At 39.6% G+C, this 19,049-nt stretch overlaps 1 protein-coding gene across 1 annotated transcript; it reads right to left on the bottom strand.

Moving 5' to 3' along the window:
- Window positions 1–798: 798 nt before the first annotated feature.
- Window positions 799–8,225, bottom strand: LOC128015285 (GTPase IMAP family member 4-like). Its single transcript, XM_052598995.1, has 3 exons — window positions 8,142–8,225; window positions 1,781–2,431; window positions 799–1,698 (listed from the first exon to the last, which is right to left on the bottom strand). Exons 1-3 carry the CDS (start codon window positions 8,161–8,163, stop codon window positions 1,406–1,408), a joined length of 966 nt encoding a protein of 321 aa, XP_052454955.1. The 5' UTR covers window positions 8,164–8,225; the 3' UTR covers window positions 799–1,405.
- Window positions 8,226–19,049: the final 10,824 nt, after the last annotated feature.

The raw sequence follows: 19,049 nt of genomic DNA, 5'->3' as shown, positions 1-19,049 counted from the left end.
ATGCAACTGTGCAATAATGTTGTGCAACATCCTTCAGGGGCCAGAAAATTCTTTGAGACAAAGAAACGACAAATTTGCAAACATATTTTTTCAACTTGATCATATTTAGCAAGGGTGCCCATACTTTTGGCCATGACTGTAAACACAATACAAACCACATAAACATACCACATCCATTACTGACAGATCACTAGGCAGGGTTTTCTCTATTTTAATACACCTTCACTAATTTGTTTTATATGATACTGCAGTGTGGAAAATTCATTTTCAAAATCATTAATATTTTCATGTAACTTAATTATAAATGAATTTGAGCTGCTGCAGAGTAACTGTCACTGTCTTTTACACACTTTTCATCATCTTTTTATTACATGGTATTACTCACTTCACGTTATGTTTGTATTTAACTCTTTATTGTAAATCATTACAGAAACCTTTTTCTACAGTACTCTTCTGTACATAGATGTAAGTAACTAATGTGGATTTATATTACACAAGAATTAGACGCATTATTTAAAACAGCTTAAGATTGAGTTCAGGTTGTCACACCAAAACTCTTCACATACTTTAACCTGTTAAAGTTATCTGCTGAATTAAACGTGTAAAAACTCACCAGTGCAGGTCCTGTGATTTCACACCACTAGCTCGCGTATTTCCGGGAAGCAACGTGTCGCATTTCCTAAGTCTAAATGAAGTTTATTTACATAGTGCATGCTGTAAAGTCATTTAAAGCCTTTTGACAAATTCAAAATATATTGAAGCATCCTGATGTGTTCAAAAGTGAACCTGGTAAGGGACCTAGTAACATTGCGGGGTTCGACCCGGGACGAGCGCTGTGTGAACAAAAGCCAGATCAAATGCCGTGTTGAAGTGATGACGTGCGTAATTGCGCGACTCTTTTACCGGCTGTTTTGAAGGAAGATCAACATTCGTGATGAAAAAATATGTGCAAACTCTAATGAAGCAGAGATCAGTTTGTTCCTCACTTTCCACGCTGACGCCGAGATCGTTTGCTTGCTTCAGTGAAAGTATAACGTGCCTAACGTTTTCGACTCGTACATTACACGTCACGCGCTGATGTCACGTGCTGTTACGGGATCTTTACGGGTTGTGTGTGAAAGCACGCACATATCCCGGGTAATCACTGGCAGTGTGAAAGAGCAAAATCTAGCGACCCGGGAACAATTGCAGGAACACTTTACACGTGTATTTGCCGGAATGGCAGTGTGAAAGGGGCTCTAGTCTTGCGCAAATTATCCTTCACAGTTTTCAAGAAATTATATATACACAAGGCACTATGTAAATCCATTGCTTAAAAATAGTAAAAAAATACGCTGTTGGAACATGTATGTCTGAGCTATAGTTGGCATTTGATCAACTTTACAGCTGCTTATGATTGAGTTGCTTATGATGAGCTTTGTGTAGGCTGCTTTGGATATGCACTTGAATAAATGTGAGTATAAATGTACACGATGAAACTTGCAAGTAAAACTGCTAGGACGACACCAAACACTAATCCAGAACAAGCCCCTGAAACTCCGCTTTCAGATCCAGCAACTGCTCCAAGAACTGCTCCGAATGCAAAAAACAGTATCAACGATATTGTTTTGAAGTCCATGGTGATTTTTGGCTTGTCTTCCGAAGGTTTGGGAGTCTCTACAGATTCTTTCTTCTCTGAATCTCCTGTGTCTTTGTTATCTGTAAAAGAAAATAACAATGGATCAGTGCTCAAGTAGCCTGAATGTGAGAACGGCTGTGGCTTTTGTGGAATAAAACTCACAGCTAGGAGGACTGTCCATACTTCCACGTCTCTTCCTGAGCTCAGTCTCAGATGCTTCTTGTGTCTTCTGTTGAATCAGTTCATAGTAAGCTTGTGGTATGAAGAAACCACCATGATTTTGCTTCACCAGGCTGTATATCTTCTTAAGAAGATCATGAATCTGAGAGGGAGGTTCACAAGTGCTTTTCTGAAGAACATGGGATCGTCTTCCACACTTTTCCAGGATTTTCTCTGCGCTGTGAATGTGTTTTTGGATTGTTTGGTGGTCCACTCCATCATCACAAGCAAACACCACGATGGTGTGTTTCCAGACGCGCTCTGACAGTAACCTCATGTGCATCTCTGATGCATTAATTTCACCTACAGAAGGATCTCCAGAGGTAGTTTTCACTGGTATGACCAGAAGCAGAGCGTGAGGTCCTGGAGGACAAAGCGACACGCTTCTGACAATTTCTTCTTTTATCCTGTCTGGTCTGAGTCTGTCCCATCCTGGTGCTTCCACAACACTGATCTTCCTTCCTGTTTGTTCCCCCTGGTGTAAAGTACAGAGACCAACTTCCACTCCTGTCAGTTTCTCACAGTTTAGGACTGATTTGACCACTTTATTCTCTTCATCATTTCCTAAGATCACAATTCTGAGCTCCGAACCTCCTTTAAAGATCAAATGGGAATCAAATGAATATAAATGTGGTTTTATTAACAAAGTTCGGGAGAAGCACGATCAGATAATCATCCAATTTGGTACAGGTGCATCTCGTTTAGCTAATCATCTTATAGCACGCACGCGTATATATATCCAGTCTTCCTACCTCCTGTCCCACGACAGTTTTTCGGCATAGACCGTCTGTCAGCATTCGGTTCGCTCTGTCAGCATTCGGTTCGCGCTGTCCGTCATCTTATCACAGGCCCAATCTTCCTTCCGACGAAGATATCTATCCGCCGAACACCAACAAGCGTCATCGGTCAGCTGCTCTTCTCGCCAAGCCACACGTTGTGGCCAAAAGCTCGTGCAAATCCTTGAGCTCGCCTCACTCGGCAACACGATTTTCTCGCCAGGACCGGGCTCTATTATAATGCTGGATCGCAGCCGTGCTCCAGTTCTCCCCGCAGTAAACCTCTCTCGCTTTTTCTGCCGTGTCGCAGTTCGATGCTGCCTCCACTAGCGGCGAAGACCGTGCGTTGTTGTAGTGGCATGTCGTTCGTGAAAGAATCGTTTTTTCGAATGAATCTTCTAGGCGAACGAATCGTTCTCGGTTTACACTCATTCATGAAGAATTTTTCAGAGTTGTCATCCACAATGAGCGAGTTTCATATGAGTCTCAGAGATCGAGAGCTCTCATTCGTGAACGAAAGGACTAAACCGGTATACATGTCGAGTTGATTAAACAGATACATGTCGTTCGTAAACGCAAGGAACTCTTATCAATTTTGTTAAGATGAGAGTAAACCGGGTCAGTTAGCCATTTAGCATGTCAATCTTGCAAAATGTAAAGTGCAGTTATAGGTACTGTGCACATATTGTTTACATATTTAGCATACAAAAGATAAATTCCACGTTTAATCCCCGATTTATGAACGTGAATATATAGATCAATATATGAACCGTCTGACCAAACAATTAAAATGCTAATCATGCAAGAAAACCTCGTGATTTGCTCATCTGAACAATTTAAATAGACGTTATATATAGAATGCGCTTATGAAGACGCCAAAATTTGTTAAACGGCGTTATGACTTAACTCTGTCCGATGACGATGCCACTTTTTAACCACGAAGCAAAGGCTTTTTGCAGAGTTGTCATCCACACCGAAATGTCTAAAGACATTACATTTGCTTTACTGTGCATGTTTAAACCTCACTGAGATGATACAGACATACGTTTCATGCAATTATTCCGGCAGGATCAATTATTTAGGGACATATTTCACCATTTACTGGCATGATTATTCAGAATTTTTCACCCTACTGCCTCGTGTTTGGCTGCAGAACAACAAGTGTGAGTAAATTTTCTATTGTCTTTTTAGGACTGTTATATGAAAAGCATGCAAAGTAAATGTCTTTAGAAACGGCTTGAATTTGAATTACTGCAATTAACGTTACTGCTATAGACATGTCTATTGGTACAATGGTTTATAAAACTAAACATGCTACATTGTTTCAAAGCCTCTATTTTCACAGTCCATACTACAACAGGAAAACAGCATCCCAAATTTATCTGCTCCGGAGGCTGTTTAAAAGGGCCCGAAGGCCAAAACAAGAGGAAAAGATGCTTTTCCAACAGGACTGTATTAATTCTGACAAGGTTTGAGCAATTGTCAAATCAGCCAACAACTACAGCAGCCAAAGCAAGCATGAAGCTACTTTTACTTGCAACACGGGCCTGCACATCTCAGTATTTCCATCCTGTTACTTCTGCTAGCAGTGCAGGCTACACAGGTTCTTCAAGACATCACACACCCCAGCCCCTTCCCACGACCCACAGCTACAGCAGCTGAAGCAAACGTGAGGCCGCCTCCATTCGTAAACGCGCCCTCAACTCTTCCGCTCCCTCATGCTACTAACCATTTTTCTGTTCAGTGGCCTCCAGCTCCAGATTTGCCAGAAGGCAGAGGGTACCAAGACCTATTATTGGTCAGGCCGATTATTTTATTTATTTATATATCTATCTCGAACCCTCTTCAGCCAACCCCTCTAACGCCAGCTCATCCCCTTTCACTGAAACTCCTAATCTACCATAGCTAACTCTCCTAACATGCCCTATCTATCTGTAATGGTCAATCCTCACTTCAGCCATCCTTCCGCAGGAGCTTTCTCTGTATCTCCCCACCGCCGCTGCATTGTCCGCTCCCGCAGGAGCCTTCTCTATATCTCCCCACCGCCGCAGTATTGTCCGCTCCTGCAGGAGCCTTTTCTGTTTTTTCCTCACTGCCGCAGCAGTCTCCGCTTCCGCAGGAGCCTCTACCTATATTTCACCACTGCCGCAGCAGTGTCTGCTCCCGCAGGAGCCTCTACCTATATTTCACCACTGCCGCAGCAGTTTCTTCTCCCGCAGGAGCCTCTACCTATATTTCACCACTGCCGCAGCAGTGTCTGCTCCCGCAGGAGCCTCTACCTATATTTCACCACTGCCATAGCAGTGTCTGCTCCCGCAGGAGCCCTTTCCATCCTTCCCTACTGCCGCAATTCTCGCTGCCGCAAGAGCCTCAAAAATAAATAAATAAATAAATAAATAAATAAATAAATAAATAAATAAAAATATATATTTTATGTCCATTCTCCAATTCAACCTCATCAGGCTCGCTTTTGTCTAACTCCGGAACGCCCAATCTAAATTCACGATGGACCCTCATTTCATCAACGACTCTGGTTTAAAAAAAAAAAAAAAAAAAAAAAAAAAAAAAAATTAATCGAGTAACAAAATGTGTTGTTGCTTAATTATACTGATGTGCGCATGCACAGTAAATCTGATGGGTAGGATAAAATGTCAGGACCCCGGACCTTTATTTAGTCGGGTTGACGTACCTTTTCAGTTCTGTGTATGTGATGTGACGCTAGTTTTACTTAAAGTCAAATGCTCATGAACTGACTGTCAGAGCAGTTCTGGAGATGTTGTTCATGTGTTCAAGTCCTCATTTAGTGAGACAGCAGACGCAGAAATTACCGTGAGAGTAATGCGCGCTTCAGTGTGTGTGTGAAAAAGGAAGTCGCGCTCCTGCTCCATTCATTAACAGAGACACACAGAACATGCAGGATTTACATTTAAACACTGTTCCGTCTTAATATTTAGAGATATTAATTCGTGAATCGGATGTAAGTGCAATTACCTATTTTGATTAATTCATTCAAAAAAAAAAAAAAAAGAACTTGCGAAAGAACCCGACGTGAGATTTAGAATAAATTAAAAGAGGCTTCGAAGCAGAGGAATTTGCCTACATCATTTTTGTAATCGCGTTACTCGAGGAATCGTTTCAGCCCTAATCTTAAGCAGCTCAAAAGGGGCCTCTCACATAATCCGATAGATGCCCTCGGTTGTTGTTCATCAGACATTTAAAAAAAAAAAAAAAAAAAAAAAAACAAATTTTATATATTCCTCCTTAAATCATGTTGTGTACTTGAATAATAGAAGCCTCTCAGTTATCGTTTCTTCTGCCAAAGTAAGGGCCCTCCAGCCATCGTTACAATCTCCTTGCCTATTTCAGCATCGGACAGGGCTCTCCCTTCCGGTGCAGCTGGGCAGTGGCTCCCTTCGGTCGCAGTGTGAGCCTTTCATCTGTCATTGAGTTGCGCTGCGCGCTCAGCGGCAGATGGGGGTATCCCTCCCGGTGCAGCAGAGCCACAGGCCCCCTTCGGTCGTTGTGACAGCCCTCCATCCGATGCATCAAATTAAGCCGCTTATACAGTCGCAAGGGGGACTCTCCCTTCCGGTGCAGCAGAGCCGCAGCTCCCTTCGGACGCAGCGAGAGTCCCTCCATCAGTCGCGTTTTCTTGCCTACTCCGTATCGGACGGGGCTCCCCTACCGGTGCAGCAGACCCACGGCTCCCTTCGGTCGCAGGGTGAACCCCCCGTCTGAGTTATGTTGCATGCTCAAGGGCGGACCGGGATCTCCCTCCCGGGGGAACACAGCCGCTGGCTCCCTTCGGTCGCAGCAGGAGCCCTCCATCCGATGCATCAAACCGTTCCTCGAATCTTCTTGCCTATTCTGCATCTGATGGGGCTCTCCCTTCCGGTGCAGCAGACCCACGGCTCCCTTCGGTCGCAGGGTGAACCCCCCGTCTGAGTTATGTTGCATGCTCAAGGGCGGATAGGGTTCTCCCTCCCGGGGGAATAGAGCTGCTGGCTCCCTTCGGTCGCAGTGAGAGCCCTCCATCAGACGCATCAAGCCATGCCTCGCATCGCAAGGGGGACTCGCCTTTCCGGTGCAGCAGAGCCGCAGCTCCCTTCGGACGCAGCAAAAGTCCCTCCAACAGTCGTATTCTAGTTAGCGTCAATCAGGGCTCTCCCCTCCGGGGCAGCACTCCTGCTGCAGAGTTGCGAACCCCCTACGGAGGCTGGGAGAACCCTCAGAGGCAAAAAACCGTGCCTCCATAAACCCGCAATGGGGGACTCCCCCTTCCGGTGCAGCAGAGCCGCAGCTCCCTTCGGATGCAGCGGGAGTCCCTCCAACAGTCGCGTCTCTTTGCCTTCTCAGCATCGGACTAGGGCTCCTCTTCCGGTGCAGCAGACCCACAGCTCCCTTCGGTCGCAGTGTGAACCCCCCATCTGAGTTATGTTGCATGCTCCACGATGGCTAGGGATCTCCCTCCCGATGGGGTACAGCCGCTGGCTCCCTTCGGTTGCATTAGGAGCCCTTCATCCGACGCGCCAAACCGCGGCTCGAATCTCATTGCCTATTTAGCATCTGACGGGGCTCTCCCTTCTGGTGCAGCAGACCCACGGCTCCCTTCGGTCACAGTGTGAACCCCCCGTCCGAGTTATGTTGCATACTCTATGGCGGCCAGGGATCTCCCTCCCGATGGGATACAGTCGCTGGCTCCCTTCAGTCGCAGTGAGAGCCCTCCATCAGATGCAACAAACCGCGCCTCGTACTCAGCCGCAAGAGGGACTCTCACTTCCGGTGCAGCAGAGCCGCAGCTCCCTTCGGAGGCAGCAAGAGTCCCTCATTTCTTGATATCTGGCATTGTGCTCCTCCCATAAGCGGCATGGAGGGCTCGCTGGTAAGACGTTGCGAGCCGCAGCTCTCGTCGAACACTGCACGGGCTCTCCAGGTCGCTCTGCATTTTCTTCCCAACACGCATATTTTGGGGGGCAACTAAATTTTATCTCTCTGGCTGCTGTCCTATGGCTTTAAGCTTCTTTTGGGGAGTTATTTGGGTTCGGGCTATGCTCCGGGCCCGGACCCCTCCCCCAGGACAGCACGCCAAAATATGCCTACTATTTGCCTTCAGATTAGATGTAAGGGTGAACTCGTGAAATGTGGTTTTATTAACAAAGTTCGGGAGAAGCACGATCAGATAATCATCCAATTTGGTACAGGTGCATCTCGTTTAGCTAATCATCTTATAGCACGCACGCGTATATATATCCAGTCTTCCTACCTCCTGTCCCACGACAGTTTTTCGGCAACCCTCCTCCACCCCAACTCCTCACTTCTAATCTATTTATCCCAAATTGGGATAGGGGGAGTTATTTGGGTTCGGGCTATGCTCCGGGCCCGGACCCCTCCCCCAGGACAGCACGCCAAAATATGCCTACTATTTGCCTTCAGATTAGATGTAAGGGTGAACTCGTGAATTGCATGATGTTTTTTATTAATCAAAATGTTGTCATCGTTGGAAACCACACACAGATAAACTGACTCACCCTGAGGAGATATAGTAGTCATGATCACAGTATGTGCAGCACTTTACAACATGTTCTTAGAAACTGATAACAAGAAACACACAGACGGTTCGGCTGTGCAACAGGTTTCACTTTATAACAGACAGTTTATATTGCAGTTTTACAACCATTAAACATTGCCTCATCACAGAAGATGTAACACTAATTTTGTAGCACTTGAGCATGTTCAATTGTGGTATGATTTTTCCAGTGAAATGATATAAAAAAAAATATTAAGGTGAACGTTATAACGATTGCTCAAATATTTGAGTTTGTAATTAAGTAAAGGTACAGGAAAGGTTCCAAAGCTGTAAATGTACAATGTTTTAGAGTCTGAATCCTTTCATGCATAGCCTACATTTCCAATGTTTCACTTGATTCTGTCATAAATTATTATGCAAAATTAACATTATAATATCAACAGGTGGTTTCAAGACAAAAAGAGGAACACAACCACTTAAAGTTTTTCATACGTAATTTTTTTTTTTTTTTTTAGTTTAGCTCTGGTAAGCCTATGCTGTAGTGCTGATGAAACAGCAGAATATACTTAAAAAGCTTTTTGTACATGTAAGCACAGAAAACATATAACACATAAAGCAAACTTTTATATTGTATCTACCTACCTCGCATTTGCTAGGTTGCTTTTCTGTTCTCTTACTTCCTTATAAAAGAATACTTTCATGTAGGGTGCAGGATGAACTTTGATCAATGAAAGTAAATTAAAGTTTAACTTAAGTTGGTCATAAAACGGTGGTGTGATCTTGCAGGAGGTGTGCTCACCGTCAGAGGAGTTTATAATCTTTCTGTCTGAAATGCCATTAGTGTGGACAAAATACTTAAAAATTACCTAAAGTACTCCACCATTATATAAATCTCAGATGTACAGTCACAAATGCATATAGATAGAGGGAATAAAACATTAAAATAAAGAGTATTGCAAAAAAAAAATTGTTGTCAAACAAATGAGGAATGTTCAATCTATTAAAGCTGCTATTTTAAACAGATATGACTTTCTGTGCTTTAATCTCATATTTAAAAAATGAAACAGCACAAGCTCTCAGATCAGCATACATTACACAAAACTCACTGTATGTAGGCTGGAGTTGAGGTTTACTGTGTTTATGCTGGCCCCCCAACTGAGCCTAGTTTCTCCCAAGGTTTTTTTCTCCATTCTGTCACCGATGGAGTTTCGGTTCCTTGCCGCTGTCGCCTCTGGCTTGCTTAGTTGGGGTCACTTCATCTACAGCGATATCATTGACTTGATTGCAAGTAAAAACAGACACTATTTCAACTGAACAGAGATGACATAACTGAATTCAATGATGAACTGCCTTTAACTATCATAACTATCATTTTGCATTATTGAGACACTGTTTTCCAAATTAATGTTGTTCAGTGCTTTGGCGCAATGTATTTTGTTTAAAGCACTATATAAATAAAGGTGATTGATTGATTGATTGATTGACTGCAGCCCGGGTAGTCGTGGAGGTAAAAAATCGGGCCTGGGAGGAGTTCGGTGAGGCCATGGAGAGATTCTGGCAAACTGTTCGACGCCTCAGGAGGGGGAAGCAGTGCCCTACCAACACTGTTTACAGTGTAGATGGGCACCTGCTGACCTCAACTAGGGACATCGTCAGGCGGTGGAAGGAATCCTACGAGGATCTCCTCAATCCCACCGACTTGTGTTCCGTTGAGGAAGCAGTGGCTGGGGACTCGGAGGAGCACTCGTCCATCAACCGGGCTGAAGTCATCGAGGTAGTTAAAAAGCTCCTCGGTGGCAAGGCACAGGGGGTGGATGAGATCCGCCCCAAGTACCTCAAGTCTCTGGATTTTGTGGGGCTGTCTTGGCCGACACGCCTCTGCAACATCGCATGGCGGTTGGGGACAGTACCTCTGGACTAGAGGTCTACCGATATATCGCTCGGCCGATATATCGGGCCGATATTTGTCATTTTTTTAATATATCGGCATCGGCCGATATCTGTGTTTTGTAGCGCCGATTTAAAGTCAGGCACGTCGGCGGGCAGCCCCGTGTTATTGGCGCTGTGGAAAGTGCTGCTGCTGCCACTGCATGTGAAGCACCCCAAGACAAAACTTTTGGAAGATTCAACAACTGCCCTGGGAGATAAAGGTAGTCAGAGAATTTCACTCTGTAAATGGGGTGGAGAAGTTGTCAGCTCTCACAAACACTGCAGCGTGATTGAGGGCTCCGTTACTCGCCCCGCTCACAGACAGCACCATGCTCGGAGAGACAGCTGTCCTGGAGCTGCACAGAACGGTGAATCACATTTGTTCGGAAGCATGGTTTGATGCAGACAATAACCATTTTTCCATCCAACTCATTTGTATTTAGGGATGCCAATATTCGATAATTTCAATGATCGATCCTCGTTTAAATTAACGATCAATTAATGCTGCAAAATGCGTCTGCAGTGGTATTATTATTATGTGCAAAAACAACTTGGAAAAAAAGCTTTCTCGTCCGAATTAAAGGGCTTTTAGTCTGAATAAAATGCTACTAGCAGGACTGTAAAATGAATAGATGTGATTATGATAATTTGATAAAATGAAGAGAGCGCACCATACGTTGGAGATCATGTTACTTTGTTGACTGTTTCACGTCAAGGAGACCGCTGAATGCTCTTCTTTAAATGGTTTCATGGTGCTCGTTGTTTTATTTTAAAACACAACTGCAATGTTTTCAAATGACACTATAGTAGTGGTGCAACGGATCATCATTGATCCGTGATCCGTTCGGATCAATATCTTCGGTTCGGCACAAACATGACCCGCGGATTGATTTGCGCATGTTCAGTAGGCTACCCACTCAGTGGTCATGCGAGCGAAGGAACGAAGGAGCTTGAACGCTCCGCGCATTTTGGCTTCCCTGTCAGATATAATGATGAAGGAAAGAGGTTTGTGCCAGATCTTTATGAACAGGAGAAGAAAAAAAGTTATGGATGAACTATCCCGAGCATCCTCTGTAGCACTCACGACAGACAGGTGGACAGACAGGTGGACGTCCAGGGAGACGGAGAGCTCTGTGACGAAAACTCACTTCAGCAGTCTGGAAGATGAGAAGTCCGGCTATTATGTTAGAAAGAAGACATTATGCCATGTGCACTTTAAGTTGATTTCATATATTTTAATTGAATAATTTAATGTTAATTAAAAAAAGACAAAACGTATGTTTATTTGTCTTGACCTTTTTTTCTTTTTACTGATCTGAAAAAATGATCTGATCCATACGAGGACGGGCGAGTGCGGGTTTAAAGAGCCACACAGATGGGAAATCAAAAATTACCTGTATTACAGTGTATGATGTAGCTTTCCATCGGTGTAAACAATGTGCAAAGTAATTAAACCAAAAAGTACACGATTTATAAAGTTATTGGCTTCTAAAGTAAGGAGTCGACTCTGAATCGCTGAAACGAGTCGTTATAGATTTCAAATCTTTTGCCCATCTCTATGTACGTCACTAGGAACACTTTGCATAATAATCTCTGCCTACCGTCTTAGCTCTGACCTGCCCCCCCCCCCCCCCACACAGACGCTCTGGTTGGTGTGAGAGCATCATGTCGAGGACACAGTGTGTTTTTAATTGTAAAGGCAAGTTTGTTTTATTTTCACTGCCAAAGAATGAAGATCAGAAGAACCAATGGCTAAAATTCATTTTTACCACAATACCAGAGCAGTACAACAAATCACTTTTGTTGTGTTCACAACATTTCACTGATGACTGCTTTTCTAATCTCGTGAGTACAAGGCGGGACTTTCAAAGCATTTGGCCATAAAAGAGGGTTCATTACCAACTTTATTTAGACCAACAAGCATCTCCGAATAACAACGCGAAGTATGATTATGAAGTTATGTGTTTGTTTTCTCCCGAGCGTCTTATCAGTATGTGTGCTGTCTGCAGCCTTTCTCTGCACTGCTGATCTTCATTTACAAACACGTCATTAAAATGAAGTGTAACTCCGTGAATACTCAACGAAGAGACATGAGAGAGATATCTATAGAAAGCTTGACATGTGTACTTTACATATCATTCTGTGATAAAGTAATCCATATGAAAACAACGCGATGTCCGTTTTTCACGTCTCCTTTCATTATATCTAATGTGACCACGCCCCCGTGCTGAACACGCTATTCAGATTTAAACTGAAGCGCGCGGCTTGAATACACCCACGAAGAAGAAAAAGCAGCGAGACTGTTCAAGTTTTTTATTTTACTGTTTGCTTCGCGGTAAGAGGAATAATACATAATTCACCCCAAAAAGATGCTAACGCATTGTTTACCGTGAAGTTGTGTGCGGAACAACCAATCAAAACTATGTCAGTTGACCAATCAGAACACAGTATGCTTCTGAAAGGTGGGGTTTAAGGAAACTGAATCTTTTGAACAGCTTCGCGCGAACCGTTTGGGCATTTAAAATGATATTTTAACAAAGTGTTTTTAACCTTGGATGGATTTAAACCTATTGTACAGGACTTATAAACAGAGATAGGAAGCTTAGAATTTTCATCTTACTGGCTCTTTAACTAGATGTATTTGGAGGTTATTGCTCAGGTCTCGTTCTGCACATATCCAAATGTTTCCACATTCATAATGTATCTGAATGTTAAACTATAATATATTTTTTATTTTTTTAATGTAAACTAGACGGAAAATATCATCCTCTTCACATGAGCAAAAACGTACTTGGCATAAATAAGAGCAGAGTGAACTGGTATACTACGGTCTATTTAAACTGACCAGTGTAACCTTTTATATGTTTGGTTGACTGTACTTTTTATTTAATAATGAACAGACTGGGATGTAATTTTGAAATTAGAATGAACTTTAGATGTTCTGTGTCATTTATACCAAACACAAATGTTGCTGGTTGCTAGTGTGTTTGCAGCACTACTATTATTTATTTTTTATATATTTATTTTTTATATTTTTCAGTTTAATTGATTTTTATTTCTAAAATTGTATTTATTTAAATGTATTTTAAATGTGTTTACATTTATGTTCCAACAAACTTGAAATATTCTACTTGATAAATGCTCTAAAACTTTTATGTAAATGATTGACATATATAATTTAATACTTGGTCAGTTTATTAATTTGTTTTGTTTACTTTGGATAATTTTTTTTTTTATTTTAATACCGTGCAGTGCACAAAATTAAGATTCGAGAGATGGTTCAAGTCAGTGCTCAATAAATGATGATAAGTTAAATGTTGTGCATCCACTTATTATTAGTGCGACATTTTAGCATGAAAAATGAAGGGGAAAACTTCAAGATATCGGCCCTAAAAATCGGCAGCACATATCGGCCATCGGCTGACCCTGACCTCTAAACATCGGCAACGGCATCGGCTATAGAAAAACCCATATCGGTCGATCTCTACTCTGGACTGGCAGACCGGGTTGGTGGTCCCTCTTTTCAATAAGGCGACCCGGCGCCGGATAAGGGGAAGATGATGGATGGATGGATGGAATGGAATCACTTGCTTGCTACTTGAGTATATTATATACATGCAAAAATGAACAGATAAGTATTATAACTGTGGATAAAATTAATCAGGTGATTATAGAATGAATTATAAGTAGCCTACTCATTAATTTTCCTGACCAACAACAACTGCTCATTATCTGAACATTAACAGATAAGATTAAAATATTAAATTAGTATGAAAATAAAATAACAGTAGAATGGATGAGTGTCTGTGACCCATTAAAAATACAAACAAGTCCCACCCCATCAGCACTTAGGGGGATAAAATAATATAACTAAAAAAATAAAAAATAAATAAATATGCCTACACTAAAAAAAATCCACTTAAATAATTAACAAATTAACATGAAAAAACGAAAACACACACTGAATCCTTCTATGCACTTTAAAGAATAGCCATACTGTATATAGTCTTGTTTTCTGCTTGCACTAATTTCCATCAGTCCGATTGTGGACCCTTGAAAGTGTTGAATATATTTAGCTTAGAGTTTATTTAATAGTTTACATTCATTGTTATAAACATATAAAGGTTTAAATAAACAAAACACCATGTTGTAATACTTTTATTCCTCCTCAAAGGATCACAACATACTGTATTTACAGCTCCCAAAATTAATATTTAATGAGCAAATAAGACAGCAGCTAGATGCCAGGAATAAAACATTGATATTTAATCACAGAATTTTTGGACAAATTATGCAAACCTAGAAAAAAGCAGCTGTTGCTGTGTGAAACTGGTGTAGACATGAAAAATGTGTCTATTTACAGTTTTTTAATCGTTTTGCACCCTGTACTTTTTTATCGTTATAGTCAATTCATATCACATTCGTGCTGAAGTCTCTTCACAATGAAAGAGCTTCGCTGTACCGATCCCATACACCACGGGCCGATGCATGCCATCTGTGATGATGTCATTCATGTCTTAAGAGATGAAATATCTTATGCAATTATCAAAAATATCATGCACTATATTCCATGTTCTTGGAAGTCATACAGCCACTTTCTGTGAGGAACAGACCCAAATACATGAATAATACTTTGAATGCAACAAGCTGTTATTCAGTGCAGATCTCACATCTTTGATGCTAAATACACTTGAATGTCTCTAACAGGCTTGTAAGTGGTGACTGAATTTACATTTTTAGGATGAACTGTCCTTTTAAAGTGAAATTTCTCAGAGAAGCTTGTGTACCTTTCTAAGAGAGTGACCTCAGTGACCTCTAATTACTGTATATATAACATAGACGTGATTGCTTTTAGCATCAAGTTGCTGGAACGTATGCTGAAAAGTGCTTTTATAGATTTTTTTTATCTATTATTGTTTCATATTTTCACAGGTTACCAAAATAGGCCTGCTGTGTGAATTATTAAAAATAAACTTATAAAAGCACTTGTAGTCTGTATGTGAATTAATATGAGCCCATAAAAAAATAAATGCATAAATGTGAGAAAAGCAGTTGAAATTTGTTTTTTAAATTAGGTTTGAACCAAGTACCAAATAAGTAATTAATACTTATTAAAATTTGAGACTAGAACCCACAACCCTTCGATTGGGAGTCCAACCCTCTAACCATTAGGCCGCAACTTCCCCAAAAATCCTGACAGAGATTAAACCTGATCATCTGATCATTTTATTAAACTGATCATTGATAACTCTGCTCTGCACAGCTCACGTGACTCTGAACGGGCGAAATTATTCGCTAAAAATGACATTAACCGGAAGTCAGTTTAACATTAGAAAGCAATCCAGAGGAAAAGCCGATGAAGCCTCGTCATGTGCGACACACATCAGACCGACAGGCGGCGCTCCGCTAAATGCAGTTTTATTCTCTCACCTAGCTTGCATTAATTTATAAAAAAAATGTATCATAAAACAGTGGATTCTGTAGCAGTTTCATATAGACGCTCTTTCTGGACAAGAAATAAATTAATAATAATAATAATAATAATAATAATAATAATAATAATAATAATAATAATAATATATATATATATATATATATATATATATATATATATATATATATATATATATATATATATATATACTAAATGTATATACTAAATGTATTATAAAAAAGGGAAAAACTGCTTCAAATAAGTTTTTCATGATTAACATTATTTTAAAAATCAAATATAATAAGCAGATAAATAAATATATATAATAATACAATAATAATAATAATGATGAAACACATTGTAATAATTAAATAAACCATGAATTAAATAATAATAATAATAATAATAATAATAATAATAATAATAATAATAATAATAATAATAATAATAATAAAATAAGCCTCAGCGTGTGTGGTGTGTAATGCCGCTGTTGTCCAGCAGGAGGTGCATCAGGTCCATCTTCAATGCGGGTTTTCTCCTGTTGAGGATTTACTCACATTCTGTGTTTGGTTTGGATTAAGAGGAATTTATTTTCTTTCCTAGCTCTTGAGAAATGTTCTGAAGATATGAAGTTAATGTGCAATCCATGTCCTGAAACGAACACAACGTACAATGTCTTTGATATTTAAATAAGATTTTCACAGAATTGTATATATATATATATATATATATATATATATATATATATATATATATATATATATACCTTATTACTAATGGGAAGATAGGAATTTTATCCCCCAAAAAAATTAAATGCATAATTAATACATAGATAAATATGTGAAATGGTTAACCTTTAAATCACTATCATAGTTACAAACAGCTTGATAAAAGTCTTTTTTAAACTAGTAGTATCCTATATTTTAAGTTTCTCTTTTCTTTTCCCAATCTATTATTAAAATCATGATCTCAAATCTTAATGGTATAAGGTTTATAACAAGTTTAACTAAAGTGCCAACTCACTGTGACCGAGTGTGTATTGATCCCTCAGTTAATGAGGTTTCTCAGACACATGATGTCAGGAGAACTCACTCACCGCTGAATCACCTTCGTTTCACAACCACAGTATTTACACACGTCTGACACCAATCACATTACACATGATTTATATTGATATGAGGTTGCTTCTCTTCATTAATTCAGTTTAGAAACCAATGTATTTTAAACTACACATATATGTATTTTTAAAGAAAACTTCTACAAATCAGTTCCCAGCCAGCTGAATAAGAACAGCATTATATCAGATCAAACAGAAAGAGACACCTGTAACTCTCTCCTTCACACACACACACACACACACACACACACACACACACACACAGGCGTGTTTGATCCATTAGTCTGTGTTATTCACTCACTCAATGAAATGCATGGACATGAGGCACTTTCTCATCATTCGGTCTCTACTCTCTTTGTCTCAGATGAATGCGCTGCACTTCACAGGAGCAGGTGTGCTGTCCAGGAATTGAAGGTTTTATTCACCACTGTGTGTGTGTGTGTGTGAATATAAATATTCATCTGAGCTCATCAAAAGGACGAGCTGTCTGAACTGAATTCAGCTATAGTCTGATACATGCACTGAATCAAGAGAACACTAGGAAGTGAACACCCTGCATTAGTAGTGGCCCAGTATTGTTCTGTCCATAACAACTGATTGATTTTAGAGGAAATAAAGCTTTAGACCTTTCCTGTTTATAACGTAATTTCAGCCAATCAGCTCCTGCCTCTCTGCGCGGATCCATTTACTGTCAGTGTTTCTGAACTCTATTTATCTCATTCCTAATACAATCATCTAAAAATATCTTAAAGCAGCAGGGTGAGATGGAAACTGGAGTCTGAGACTCTCACAAAAGCCGCAAGTAAACCTACTTTAAAAATTAGAGACTCTAGAAAGACTTACAGGAATGTTACATGAAGTTAATTTAATGACACTATCTTTATTTTCAATAAACGGGGTTTCTGTAGGATGTATAAGCTCAAATTAAAAACTTGTTAAGACCTTTTTAAGATCTGAACATATACAGTTAATACTATATGAGCGAGGTAGGGCAATGTCTATAGTACCATATAAAATACCATACAATTACTGTAAAAAGCATAATTTACAGTTCAGATACAAGTTTTCACAAAAACAAAGCTTTTTATAAAATGATAAACTTTACATTTTAGCCTTTGAAGTCAAAAGTATTAATGAATATATTAATTTAAACAATTATTATCAATACAGTTTTATATCAATTAAATAAAATTAATTAGCGATATTGCTAAAAAAAAAAAAAGATATCTCCAAAATATTCTGGGACTTTATGGATAATGATAATTAGATGATATTTTGCTGTGTGTTGTTGTGCTGGTATCTTAAGGACCACAGTGAACAGCAGTGATAGAAATGAATAATTTTCAGCAGGTTTTATGGGTATTTTTACCTTTAAGTAATTTTTTTTCTAAACACGTGCACATCTTTTAAGTCAGATTCTTGCATTTGGGTTTTTACCAAACAAATTAAATCAGCATCAACAGAATTGATCTTTGCAGAGGAAACACAGAAGCTGCATTAGAAGAGTCATTTAGATTCATTTACACACGGTTTAATGCAGCCATGAGGGACATTAAATAATTTAACCTGCAGTTATAAAGGCATAAATAATGGTTTGATACTTTAAACATAAAATATTGAAAACTGATGTTTGAAATTATAAAAAAAAAATAAAAAAAAAATGAAGAGACCTTAAATGTTAATTTAAAAGTCACTGTCAGTGTTAATAAGAGAGTCATTACGACTGAACCGAATCATTTAAACGGTTGATTCATTAAAATGATTTCATTTATTATTTGTTGTTGAAGTAGAGGAAAAACAGTAAATATGGTGTCTAAACCATAATCTCTTAATATTAACCACTTGTTTATTTAACTGTTGTATAAAATCAATATTACATTTGTAATCATGCTTGCTTTAGAAAATTTTACAATTTTATCGCAGAGCATATATATTGCACACACCTATGTCTAGATTTTTATAATGCATTGTCTTCTTATCGATCCACCGGTTCACACATTTAAAGTGTGTGCAGGGTAAAAACTTGGGTGGATTTTTACATCGTTCTGAACTCAGAACAAAAGTTTTATTAAAAATGCTCTTTCATTGCAGCAGGTGGAGCGTTTGGAAGAATTTCAGTTTCCCTGATAACAGCAGAACAAATGTGCAGCACTCGTGTTTATTAATACAATCATAACTATTTTAATCATCACATTCAGCCATAATCGCAATTCTGCACTTTTCAACCCCAAATTTAAGACCTCTTGAAACCTAATAAAGACTTTCTAGGCACTTAAATCTCATACAACTTCATTTAAGACCCCGCGGAAACCCTGGTAAATCTTATCGAAGCTGCTTTTTAATGTTGCTGATAAATTAATACTCTGGAAACAATTTATATATTGCAGTAACTCATTAAACACTACACAAAAGTCCATCATATTCTAGCA

The sequence above is a fragment of the Carassius gibelio genome, chromosome A6 (genome assembly GCF_023724105.1).
Source record: "Carassius gibelio isolate Cgi1373 ecotype wild population from Czech Republic chromosome A6, carGib1.2-hapl.c, whole genome shotgun sequence".
Taxonomy (NCBI): Eukaryota; Metazoa; Chordata; class Actinopteri; order Cypriniformes; family Cyprinidae; genus Carassius; species Carassius gibelio.
Note: the sequence above shows the minus strand (reverse complement) of the source record. Positions and strands in the feature narration are given on the sequence as shown.

Excerpts from the sequence above, each read along its gene's own strand:
- LOC128015285 (XM_052598995.1), bottom strand. The coding sequence starts at position 8,163 with ATGACTACTATATCTCCTCAGG. Across the intron at positions 2,432-8,141 it reads GACTACTATATCTCCTCAGG|GAGGTTCGGAGCTCAGAATT; the intron begins GTGAGTCAGTTT and ends TGATCTTTAAAG. Across the intron at positions 1,699-1,780 it reads TATGGACAGTCCTCCTAGCT|ATAACAAAGACACAGGAGAT; the intron begins GTGAGTTTTATT and ends TTTCTTTTACAG.